At 51.0% G+C, this 13,267-nt stretch overlaps 1 protein-coding gene across 2 annotated transcripts in view; it reads left to right on the top strand.

Moving 5' to 3' along the window:
* The window catches only part of LOC101937411 (BTB/POZ domain-containing protein KCTD16-like), a 75,561-nt gene that overhangs the window by 36,414 nt on the left and 25,880 nt on the right, over nucleotides 1-13,267 (top strand). For both annotated transcript variants that reach the window (XM_024111706.3, XM_065556388.1), the window contains exon 3: nucleotides 11,159-11,284. In XM_024111706.3, the coding sequence (XP_023967474.2) occupies nucleotides 11,159-11,284 (126 nt within the window). The remainder of the gene's footprint in view (nucleotides 1-11,158; nucleotides 11,285-13,267) is intronic.

The raw sequence follows: 13,267 nt of genomic DNA on the forward strand, positions 1-13,267 counted from the left end.
ACAACAGACTTAGCGCCCCATTGCCACTCTTACTTCTGCACTGCTGCTGCTGGGGGAGGGAGGAGAGCCTGAGCCTGGGCAGCCTCCCAGCAAGGGAATGAGGGCGTGGGGGGGAAGGAAAGCCCAGGTGGCGGGGCTTCAGCTGTCCCCTTCAGCCCTGCCTCCCGGGTGTGCACGGCCCTTCTATACGAGCCCCAGCCACCCTGGGCTGACAGCCAGAGGTCTTCAAAAAAAAGAAAAAAGCAAACAGCTCACGCCTCCCTTGACAGATTCCCGTGCCCAGGGCCGGCTCTAGGTTTTTTGCTGCCCCAAGCAAAAAAAAAATTGGCTGCCCCCCCTCCCTCCCCCATTGCACCCTCCTGCCGCCCCAGCCCTGGGTCACTGGTAACTCGCTCCCAGGGCGGGTCATTCAGCAGGAATTTTGGATGTGCACAGAACACAATCAGGATTGGTTCCCATATGGTTACAGAACTACATTAAAGTGGAACAATTTTCAACTTGTGTGATAAAAGGATATCTGGATGCATATTATAAGACTGTCCTCCATAAATGAGGAAAAGTTGAGGTGCCTTTATTATTCTTTTGTTCCATTCTTTGTTTCTATGGGGAATTTGCCAATGCAATAACACTGTCTTCCTTTTAAACAAATAAAACAAAAATTAAAATAATAATAATAATAAAAAAAAAGCAATGGCTGTTGAAAATAGCAATTCCAGTCCTAATAACCACTGGGAAGCATTTCTTGCTCAATTTATTCTACTTTTTCTACAGCAAGTTACAGTGGATCAGTATATTTGATTTGGGAGAAATGAAGTAACAGCTGCCCAAATTGAGCTTGAGCACTCCTGAATTTTGAGGGTGTTCAAATCTGGAAGGCAGGTGCTGGATTCCCTTTCTGAATATTAGCTAAATATGGAAAAGAAAAGTCAATTTCTGCTTCCATGGCTCAGAAGTGTAAATCCTCCTACATGCCTGGTACTGTATCTAAAACTGCTCAGTCTAGTAGAGCCTCCCCTCCCTTACTTTTCATTTTAAATTCTAGTGGGATCCACGTACCTGCCTTGCTAGGCTGGGGCGGCAGGAGATGCGGGTGGGGGGAGAGCCCAGGGCTGGGGCAGCAGGAGGTGCGGGTGGGGGCCAGAGCTGGGGCGGCAGGGGGTGCGGGTGGGGGCCAGGGCTGGGGTGGCAGGAGATTTGGGTGGGAGGAGAGCCCAGGGCTGGGGCGGTGTATCACCACAAAGTGCTCTCGCTCCCGTTTCGCTACTTTGGGTGTACTGAGCATGCTCAGTCGAACTGAGCATGCCCAGTAACCTTCGTTGTAGCCACTGCCCTCTCTCTGCCCTTACTTCTGCTAACGATTTGCTGCCTCCTCTTTGGGGGTGTTTAAAAGGATTAAGGGGGGCAAATCGCAGCGGGGGGCTGTCAGGGTCTGAGCAGGGGGCAGAATTTTACTGGCCTGGGGGGTTCAAGCTACTGTAGCTAGCAGCAGAAGAGGGGCTGAAGGGCAAAAATCGGTGGTGGGGGGTGAGAGCCGGGGTTAAGCCGGGGGGGGGGGGAGACACTGCCAGACCCCGTGCGGGTACAAAACCCCCGTTTAGGGAGGGGGGGGGAACAGTGACCCCGTGGCATGAGCCACACACTGTGCTCGCTAATCTAGGGGTGTGGGGGGGGCAGAGGCTGTTTTTGTTGTTCTCTAGGGTTACCATTCGTCCGGATTCCCCCGGACATGTCCGGCTTTTTCAGGTTAAAAATAGCGTCCGGGGGGAATTTGTCAATGTCCGGACTTCCCCTCCCCCCCCCCCCCCCCCATGCAGAGCGTGCGCGCGCGCGGCTAACAGGGCAGCCGGTGCTCCAAAAGCCAGAGCCAGAGCTGCACTTCCCCGCTCCTCCCTCCTGAAACTTGACACCACTCCCCTCCTCCCCCGCCCGCCCGCCCTGCACTCACAGATCACCGGCCGTTCGCCTGGAGCTCAGAGCATGCTTCCCCCCCGCTGTGTTTACTGCAGCACAGTAAGGGGGCCGGGGGCCAGAGAAGCGGCAGGGAGGTTCGGGGGGTGGTGGTAATCAAGAGACAGGGAGCAGGGGGGAGGGTTGGATGGGTCAGGAGTTCGGGGGGGGGCTGTCTGGGGGTTGGGGGTGTAAGGTTTTGGCTAGTCAGGGTACAGGTGGGGGGGGTCTCAGGGGACAGTTAGGGGACAAGGAGCGGGGGGGGGTGTTTGGGAGTTCTGGGTGGGGCTGTCTGGGGGTTGGGGGTGTAAGGTTTTGGGCAGTCAGGGTACAGGTGGGGGGGTCTCAGGAGGGGGCAGTTAGGGGACAAGGAACAGGGAGGCTTAGGTAGGGGCTGGGGTTCTGGAGGGCAGTTAGGAGCAGGGGTCCCAGGAGGGGGCAGTCAGGGGACAAGGAGCGGGGGGGGGGGGGTCCGGGAGTTCGGGGCAGACTTTCTGGGGGAGAGTGGATAAGGTTTTGGGCAGTCAGGGTACAGGTAGGAGGTAGGGTCCTGGGGGGCAGTTGGGGGGGTCTTAGGAAGGGGCAGTTAGGGGATAAGGAGCAGGGAGGCTTAGGTAGGAGGTGGGGTTCTGGAGGGCAGTTAGGAGCAGGGGTCCCAGGAGGGGGCAGTCAGGGGACAGGGAGCAGAGGGGTTTAGATGGGTCAGGAGTTCTGGGGGGGGCTGTCAGGGGGTGGGGGTGTGGATAAGGGTTGGGGCAGTCAGGGGACAGGTAGGGGGTAGGGTCCTAGGGCGCCAGTTAGGATGTGGGGAAGGTCTCAGGAGGGGGCAGTCAGGGGACAAGAGGCAGGGAGGCTTAGGGAGGGGGTGGAGTCCTGGGGGGCAGTCAGGGGACAAGGAGTGGGGGGGAGGGTTGGGGGTTCTGAGGGGGCAGGAAGTGGGAGGGAGTGGAAGGGGCAGGGGCGGGGCTAGGACAGGATGGGGGCGGGGCTAGGACAGGGGCGGGGCTAGGGCGGGGCTCCTCCCGTCCTCTTTTTTGATTGTTGAAATATGGTAACCCTATTGTTCTCACAGGGACGCTGCATGTCAGTCTCGGAGCAGGGGGCGGGTTCCTGGGACTGGGGTCTTAAAGGCACAGGCCTCCAATTCCTAGCCTGTCAAAGCTTAATCAACGCAGCTCCTCTCTATCCTATACAAGTGTTGCAGGGCCAGGGCCGCCCAGACGGGGGGGCCAAGTGGGGCAATTTTCCGCAGGGGCCCCCACGAATATGTCGGAGGCTGCCCCCGCCTCCGTCTTCCCCCGGTGTCTCAGCGTGCCGCGTCCGGGAGCGGCCCTGGCGCACTGCAGCGCCGTGGCTCCAACGCTGTCCGGGGCCGCTCCTGGTCGCAGCACGCTGAGGCTCCAGGAGTGGGGGTAAGCGCCATGGTAAGGGGTGGGGCACCCCCCCGACCCCATCCTAACCATCACCATCACCCAGCAACAGCCCATTATGGAATTGCAAATGTATACATACCATTAAAGCATTTAATGTTTTAAATAATGTATTTAGTGTATTTTCAAATTATTACAAATTAATTTTTGAATGTATGTCACTGGTTATTTTTTACATTTCCAAATACATGTTACTATAGTATTGCAACTGTTTTTATGGAAGGGGCCCCCAAAATTGCTTTGACCCAGGCCCCCTGAATCCTCTGGGCAGCCCTGTACATAGCTACGTTACTGATCCAGCCAGGAGACTGAATGCGGTGAAATATTGTACAGACACCCCCGCCCTCCAACTCTGCCTCTCACATTTTGAATATGTAAAAGTGTCTTCTATCAGTTTCTATGCCTATATGAAATCACTGCAGTTCATTTCTCTTATATAACGTGCTGAGTTGCTAACTCCCTCCCAGAGCCCACATGTCTGCACCCCCTCCTGTACCCCAATCCCATGCCCCAGGTCAGAGCCTGCACCCCTCACTCAAACTACCTATAGCCTGCAACCCTCCTGCACCCCAACTCCATCCCAGAGCCTGCACCCCAAAAAGGGATGGATTAACTTTTTGTGGGCCTGGTGCTAAACATATTTGTGGTCCCCCAGGGGGGAAATGGGGACATGGGGCATGGGGGGCAGAGTCCTCAGAGCGACGGGCTGGCCGGGGGCAATGGGAGATGGGTCATGGCACGGCAGGAACAATCCTGCTCCACCCAGCCCAGTACAATGGCACTGTTTACAAAGCGGGAGCTGCCAGACGCACACTGGCCAGCCCGGCCCTGTGCTCCCATCATGCTTCTTCCCCTTTGGGGCGGGCCCATGACCCCAAGGGTGATACCAGAGTGGCCCCTTTGGTCGATCTGCTTCCTCCTGGCTAATGTGACAAATTGATCTATTGTACGATTGAGGCGCGCTGTTTCACGTATTTGTGTGTGAGTCCGTGAAAAGGGAGGTAAGCTTTGGGGGTACGGAGCATGCCCCTGAGCCCAAGGTGAGACCAGAGTGGCCCCTTTCATCGATCTGCTTCCTCCTGGCTAGCATGCCCCTGAGCCGAAGGTCATACCAGAGTGGCCCCTTTCATTTTTTCCACTGGCTTCCGCCTTCCTTATTTCCAATGACTTGTCTGCTCATGCACCTATCACTGGTCCATGGGGTTGCGAATCAGGAGGGATGGGGTTTGTGGTCAAAAACACTCACGGTCTGCTTCCTCCTGGCTAATGTGCCAAATTGATCTATTGGTCAATTGAGGCGCACTGTTTCATGTTTTTGTGTGTGAATACGTGAAAAGACCCCCACAAACCCCCAGGCCCAGTGCCCTCCCACAGACCACTCCGAACCCCCCTCCAGATCCTCTCACTGCCCAGTGCCCCCTAGCTGTAGACCCCCCACAGCCCTCCGACAACTGCACAGTGCCCTGCCCCTCCCCGCCCAGAGCCCCCCCACAGATTCCCTCACTGCCCAGTGCCCCCCACCGCCCCACTGCCACAACTGCACAGTGCCCCACCCAGACCCCTGCACACTTCCCAGTGCCCCAACACACACAGATCTCATAGACTCATAGACTCTAAGGTCAGAAGGGACCATTATGATCATCTAGTCTGACCTCCCGCATGATGCAGGCCACAAAAGCTGACCCACCCACTCCTGGAATAATTCTCTCCCTTGACTCAGCTGTTGAAGTCCCCAAATCATGATTTAAAGACTTCAAATCGCTGAGAATCCTCCAGCAAGCGACCCCTGCCCCATGCTGCGGAGGAAGGCGAAAAATCTCCCCACCCCCCACTGCACAGCACCCCCCCAGACCCACTAGAGACCTACTCTCCCACACCCTAACCCCCAGCCACAATACCCGGCCCTGATGGGAGGTGACTGTGTCTGCCAGGCTGAGCCGGCAGCGCAGCCAGAGCTTGTCCTGGGGCAGGATAACTCCGGCCCTTGGGGGTCCAATCAGCCAGGCTGGAGCAGGAGCAGGGCCTACCCGGGCCAGGCTCCCTCAGGACCCACATGCCTGGCAGGACCCAGCTGAGCCTCCCACACTGTCCCCCTCCCCCAGCCGTCCTCTGGGACTGGCTGAGACTGGCCCAGCCTCTGCACCAATCCCAGGTGGCTCTTTCCCTGGGGAGGCAGGTGGGACCCCACAGGTCCCAGGCAGTGGAGACAGCTCAGAGCTGGAGCAGTGCTGGGGAGTGGGGCATATCCCTGGGACATGACTCCTGAGATCCCACCCACAGCCATTGGCCCCGTGGCCAGCAGCCCTGCCGAGCCCACATGGTGGCCCCCAGCTGCTGGGTGATGAGCCCCCTACAGCAGCGGCATAGCCAGGTTCTAACATCAGGGATTTCTTGTATTATGTATAGTGAGTGTATTATATAAAAAACAGGTAGTAGGGTTTACAATGTTCTAACAAGAGATTATGCTATTATCATTATCCAGTCAACTTGCACACCACTATTTTGAATTAGTGATAATTCACAGAGAGAGAAAGAAGAAAGCTGAATTTAGAGAATAATTATTAAACAGATTCTTGGTTATTCACTCCAATCCATAGCACACAGCACCATAAACCCAGTAGAATCTGGCCAAGAGAATATTCACCTCAAATTGTCATCTGCTACACTCCCCACCCCCCCTCCGGCCCATTCCCAGTAACCACTATTCAGCAGGTCCGCCCAGAGGGGGGGGGCAAGTGGGGCAATTTACCCCAGGCCCGGAGTTTGTCGGAGACTCCCCACACTTCCGTCTTCCCCCATCCCATCCCCCGGCGTCCTGGATGTGGCACGCTGAGGCTCCAGTAGAGGGGGTAAGCGGCATGGTAAGGGAGGGGCCGGACAACCCCCTGACCCCATCCCCCCACAGCCATGACCCCCAGCTCCAAGCCCAGCCCCTCTGAGCCGGACACCCCCCTGACCCCATCTCCCCACATCCCTGAGCCCAGCCCCTGTGAGCCGGGCGCCCCCCAACCCAGAGCCCAGCTCCCCCCCGGAGCCCTGGGCAAGCAGCACCTCCCCCAGGCAGCGACAGCCCATTTGCACCAACCATCACCATCACCCAGCGAGAGCCCATTATGTAACTGCAAATGTCTACATCCCATTAAAGCATTTAATGTTTTCAAATGTTGGAATCAGTGTATTTTCAAATTATTACAAATTAATTTTTGAATGTATTTCACTGGTTATTTTTTACATTTCCAAATACATGTTACTAGAGTATTGCAACTTTTTTTTATGGAAGGGGCCCCAAAAATTGCTTTGTATATGATGCAAATTGGAAGAGTAAAGTCAAAAAAATCCCTTTTCACGGATTCACACACAAAAAAGTGAAACAGCATGCCTCAATCATGCAATAGATCAATTTGGCACATTAGCCAGGAGGAAGCAGACCGGGAGTGTTTTCCACCACAACCCCATCCCTCCCGTTTTGCAACCATCCCCCAGAGGAAGCAGAGTGTGAGTGTTTTCCACCACAAACCCCATCCCTCCCGTTTCGCAACCATCCCCCCAGAGGAAGCAGACCGGGAGTGTTTTCCACCACAACCCCATCCCTCCCGTTTCGCAACCATCCCCCAGAGGAAGCAGACCGGGAGTGTTTTCCACCACAACCCCATCCCTCCCGTTTCACAACCATCCCCCCAGAGGAAGCAGATTGGGAGTGTTTTCCACCACAACCCCATCCCTCCCGTTTTGCAACCATCCCCCAGAGGAAGCAGACCGGGAGTGTTTTCGACCACAAACCCCATCCCTCCCGTTTTGCAACCATCCCTGGACCAGTGACAGGTGCATGAGCGCCCAGTCATTGGAACTAAGCAAGGAGAAGCCAGTGGAAAAAATGAAAAGGGTCTCACCTTGGGCTCAGGGGCATGCTCCGTTCCCCCAAACCTTACCTCCCTTTTCACGGATTCACACACAAAAAAGTGAAACAGTATGCCTCAATCATGCAATAGATCAATTTGGCACATTAGCCAGGAGGAAGCAGACCGGGAGTGTTTTCCACCACAACCCCATCTCTCCCGTTTTGCAACCATCCCCCAGAGGAAGCAGACCGGGAGTGTTTTCCACCACAACCCCATCCCTCCCGTTTTGCAACCATCCCTGGACCAGTGACAGGTGCATGAGCAGCCCAGTTCTTGGAACTAAGCAAGGAGAAGCCAGTGGAAAAAATGAAAAGGGGCCACTGTGGTCTCACCTTGGGCTCAGGGGCACGCTCTATACCTACAAACCCTACCTCCCCTTTCACGAATGCAATGAAAGCGGCCACTCCGGTCAGGAAGCAGATCGGGATCGTTTTTGACCACATACCCCATCCCCTCCTGATTCGCAACCCCATGGACAGGCGGTAGCAATTTAACAAACAGTTTACCAAACTGCTACGCTGCGTGGCAGAAACCGCTCCCAGTAGCAAAAGGGGAGGGCAGCACTTTGTGCTGATACAGCGGCAGGAGGTGCAGGTGGGGGCCAGAGCTGGGGCAGCAGGGGGTGTGGGCGGGGGAGAGTCCAGCACTGGGGCAACACAGGGGTGCGGGGGGAGCCCAGGGCCGGGGTGGGGGGCGGCAAAAAACCTAGAGGTGGCTCTGTCCCTACCATTTACAACAAGCTGCATCATGAGGTTTCAGTTTCACACTCCTTTCCCCTCCCTTTCCTGTTAATTGCGGCCAAGGGAATGCTAGGAAATGTAGTTCTTTCCCTGCTCCAGGGCTGGCTCTATAGGCAGGGAGCTAACCAAGGAACTACAGCTCCCAGGGCTCCCTGTTGGTTCTCGGCTCCCATGCTGGAGTCTTGCGCCCCTGCAAATTTGCCGCCCCAAGCAGCTGCTTGCTTTGCTGGTGCCTAGAGCCGGCCCTGCCCGTGCCTCCCTTGGGAGGCCTGCCCCATCATTTGAGAACCGCTGCTCTAGTCACAAAGGCCCAGCTTGTGCCACCTTAACTCACATGGGACCAGATTTGACCTCAGTTAAACTGGTGTAAATCAAGAGCGACTTCACTGCAGTTAGAAGAACAGGAGTACTTGTGGCACCTTAGAGACTAACAAATTTATTAGAGCATAAGCTTTCGTGGACTACAGCCCACTTCGTACGAGTTTTTTCATGAGGTTGATGGATTTCCACTCCATACGGCTAAATGCAGTGCCTTGCATAATGACAGGTTTCAGAGTAGCAGCCGTGTTAGTCTGTATCCGCAAAAAGAAGAACAGGAGTACTTGTGGCACCTTAGAGACTAACAAATTTATTAGAGCATAAGCTTTCGTGGACTCTGAAACCGTTCACTGCAGTTGTTCTTGATTGTCCCCAGTGTAACTGGTCAGGATCTGGGCCGTAGAGTAGTACCTTATTGCTCAAGTAGTCATATTGGGCCTGATTCTCCTCTGTTTTTACACTGGCATCATGCCAATGATTCCAGTAGAGTTATTCATGATTTACCTCCATGTGAGAAGATAATCAGGGCTACAGATGTCAACGAGTTACCCAGGTGTGAGGTGCTACTCAAGGCAAATAAGGGTGCCGCTCGCTGGCCCCAAAGGAAAAGGCTATAGGACCCAGTTCCCCACTATCTTGCCCTTTGTGATGCGCTGTGCAAAGTGAGTGCATTTGTGGGAACATTTTACACTCTCTCTTAGCACAAAGGGCCTGGCATTGGGCTCACGTGGCTGGAAAAGTGAAAAGCCACATTTTAAGTATATATAAAGATTAAGGTGCTTTTCTTGGCTAGATGTTAGCCAGAGAGGAAAAGAATTCTCTTTTGGCCAACAAACTTAACGCCACGGTGTTGAAAGTGAGAGACCGGAGACATTAGCACCCTTTGTTGTCTAATTTGTAAATAGTCATGTTGGTCTGTTGTTCGCGCCCAATATTGTAAAGCTTGACCCTTGGGGTCGTATGTGTAACTTGTTAACCCTGGAAATGTAAGGGGAAGAAGAAAAGGGAAAGATAAGGAGCAAACTGGTATTTGCAGTGCATTGCCTCACTTGTTTAGCGTGCTGAGCAATAATGTAAGAGAGCTGACAAAGACCTTAAACCTAAAACAAGATCAAAATGGGAAATTAAAACAGCAAGTGGGCAACTGGAATAGCCCTCTTGCCTACAGTGTGCAAGAAACTAAGGGAAGACTAGGAGATTGTCAGGAGAGATGCAGCCAGCAAGAGGGAGGAAAATTAGGCTAGCAAAGACAAGCTAAATAGCTTAGAAAATGAGTTGCCCAAAACCAGTGCAGAAAAAAATAACAATTGCTGAGTAATTTGCATGTGTGTGTGTGTGTGTGTGTGTGTGTGTGTGTGTGTGTGAGAGAGAGAGAGAGAGAGAGAATATGCAAAGATGAGCATGTAGGAGAAAAAATGTGTGCATATGTCTGTCTGTCTGTCTGTCCATCACCCCTCTTAATTGATACCAAGCCGCACCCTCCACACCACATACCCCGCCTCTATACCAGAGTAGCCCAGAGGTGGAACTCAGTAGTCCATTCTCCAGTGAGAGTGTGTCAGTGTCACACCCCTGGGAGCGCATGCTGCTGGGGAGCAGCCCTCAAAGGGTGAAATAATCTCACATAAAGCACAAAGCGATCAATGGAAATAAAACAGCCTGGACTTGGTTCAGCCCTAAGATCCAGAGGGGGCATTTACTGTTACTGTTGGTTTACGTATCTTGTTACAAATACCACAGTGTGGAAAATGAACTGTCTGAATGGTTTTACTGGTCCTGTATGGGTAGGGGAGTGGTTAGAGTTTGGCCATTATGTTATATCGATCCTGTTAAAAAGGAAGTATCTATTTAGCTACCTCTTTACAGTATGCAAGGTGGTTTCTAGAAGGGAGAGAAGTGGGTGGAGTGGAGAAAGACTGATTTGCTACTTGTATTCTATGATACACAATTGCACAGAGCTTCTCTGCTTGTGCCAGTATATTTTGGGGCCAGACCAAATCTTGAGACTGGAGATAGGAAGGGAGAGAGAGCAGACAAATAGGGCTGGTTGGAAAATTTTTGTAGAAAGAATTTTCTGTCAGAAAATGCCCATTTCAACAAAACTGAAATGTTTTGTGAAATTGCATCAATTCTGATGAAATTTCATTTAAAAAAACCCAGAAAATAGTTTGAACATGTCCCATTTTGAAATTTTCTGATGAAAAATTTAGATTTTTCATTTTGAAATTACTTTTTATTTGGACATTTACTTTATTTGATGTGTTTTAGAGGGTTGGAATCAAAAAGTGTTTTGAATTTATTGAAATGAAATGTTTGGATTGACTCAAAGTGACTTTTTTTTCATTCTTTCATTTTATGAAAAAATTCAAAATTTTGGCTCTTTGTCCCAAATCGGGATAAAAGGATTTTGAAATCTTGACATTTTTCACAGGATGGGAGAGTCTGTTTCTGGACCAGCTCTATGGACAAAGGAAGAGCGGGAAACAGAAAGAAAGAGACAGATCTCTTTAAACTGAAAGAAAATTGTAATGCTCTCCCTGACTGTAGAGTGTATGCTGGGAAATCCTGTGGTGTGATCTTTATGTACTGCCCAGCGGAAGGTACCTTCATGTGGGGAAGATGCAGATTAACAGGCTTGGAATGTATTGGAGGAGAAGCAGCATCTGATGTTGTCTGTATCCAGATGGGCAGCATGACCTTTAGAATGAGAGAGGTTTCATAAGATGGTCCCTGCACTCCTGCTATATATGGCCCTTGCCGTCTCTTCAAGTTTTCTGGTCAGGAATCTCACCTTAATCACTGTCTTTGGGTTGGGGCTTTTTAGGTAGCTCCTGCCTCAGCATGGCTGCTCCCCCACCTGCAGAACTCGAGCAGAGCCTTAACGACCATCTCTCCTCTTCTTTTGAGCCCACGCTGGACCTCAAGGCAGACAAAGCTACATTACTTCCAGGTGAGAACATTTGCTAGTTGGGTCCCACATGCCATGCGGGGTGGGCAAATGGGGTCAAATGCAGGCTCTTTGCAGCATCTCAGGGTCTCGTTGCCACAAGCAGAACAATTAATTCACTTGGCATCACATTGGCCGCCTTGCTTAGCAGCACCACTGACACAGACCTGGGTTTTATACATCATGCAATTAGCAGGTAGGAATATGATTATTCCTGTTGTGACAGTACTTAAAAGCCTTAACCAGAGTCAGGGCTCTGCTGTGCTAGATGCTGTACAAATCTATAGCTCTTGCCTCCAAGCTCAAAGCCTATTGAGCTGAGGCGGAGAGAGGAAGTAGAACTGTTTCCATTTTATAGGTGAGGAGCTGCAGCACGGAGCGATTAAAGGGCAAGTTTTTAAAGGGATTTAGGTGCCTAAATTCCCAGCCCTAAGTCACAGGGGGTCTGGTGCGCTGGGAATTGAACCCAGCTGTTGTAAGTTCTAGTCCAAACTCTTAACCAAGAGATCATCCTTCTGTCCCATGATGGTCTAAGATTCCAGAGGACTCTTACTGAGCTAAGAGTGTCACTTCATCAGGTCCAAATCCCAACATTGTTACTCAGCAAAACTCCCATGGACCTTCTAGTGAGAGCTTTGCTCGAATAAAGGATGACTAAGAGGTGAGTCAGTCAGACTCTGTGGTCTTTTTCCTCTATCACCCCACAGGCGGTAACAGCGAGAAAGCCACAAAGCCCTTCTGGCTCCAGCACTCCAATGAGAGGAAAACTTTTACCATAAAAGGTTCCCTTTCCCACTGCCAACAGCATGGATTCATGTACAATACACTCTGTTAAGCCTTTCACTAGTGCTGGCTGATGCACCCTTTGAGTGATGGTGGATTTTAGCTGTGGTATATGAAGCACTTATGTTGCACTTCAGGGAAGATGTAACTGACCAAAGTTCAGCTCGGGAGTTGTAGTTTTCCAGTCCATGTCTGACGTGTTGTACAGCACTCAAGTGATTAATAGAACATCTTCGATGTCCCTTGGCTCCAGAGTTTTCCAAACAGCATAAAAAAAATTTTTAGGGAGGCTCTGGACACATCAATAGCTGAGGAGTTGTCTACACAGGGGACTTAGTAAGAAATAAGCTAGGCTGTGTATTTAAACACACTAACTACTCTGCACTAACTCCCTATGTGGACACTCCTGCTGCTCACTAAAAGCACCCTCTGGTGGTTTAGCTTAATGCACTTCTAAAGTGCATAGTAAGTGTCCACCTGGGGAGGTAATGAAGCGTAGCTAATGCATACTAGCTACTCCGGGCTACTTCCCCATGTAGACAAACCCTGAAAGAACCCTGATCCAGATTCTCAGCTGATGTAAATTGGCATAAAAGCTGTTGCCTTCAATGGAGCTACCCTGATTTATACCACTTGATGTCCTACCCCTGTGCCCAGTAGGTCAGGTCAGTTACGTGACCTAGTTTAGTTGCCCACAGATATCATATAGTGACCACACTTATTTCCTGTTCTATGTGTAGGGGAGCTATGAGGTCTCTCACATGGTCATTACATATTAACTAATGCTAAATACTGATCTTGTAATGGCAACCACTGTATTTTAAAATTGATAACTGTAGATGGAGAATAACATCTGGATTCTAAGGGTGAAAGCCTGACTCCATTGTAGTCAATGGAAGAACTTCTATGTACTATATATGGACCAGGATTTCACTCTAAATATCTAATTCTATATCTAATATCTGTATGTATATAATTGTTGTAATATAGCTCTCTCTAGAATATATCTAGATCTCCATCTAGATTCTCTCCCTCTAATCTCCTTCTCTCTATCTATTGAAATATATCTATATCTATTCGTAGATATTTAAAATATATCAATACCCCTCTATATGTTTAAATTTAATCATACTATTCCTGATTTAAAATGGCAAATCTGAAACCAAGTTTAGATTTTTGTAAAAACCAAGCATTTAAAAACTA

The sequence above is a fragment of the Chrysemys picta genome, chromosome 9 (assembly GCF_011386835.1).
Source record: "Chrysemys picta bellii isolate R12L10 chromosome 9, ASM1138683v2, whole genome shotgun sequence".
Taxonomy (NCBI): Eukaryota; Metazoa; Chordata; order Testudines; family Emydidae; genus Chrysemys; species Chrysemys picta.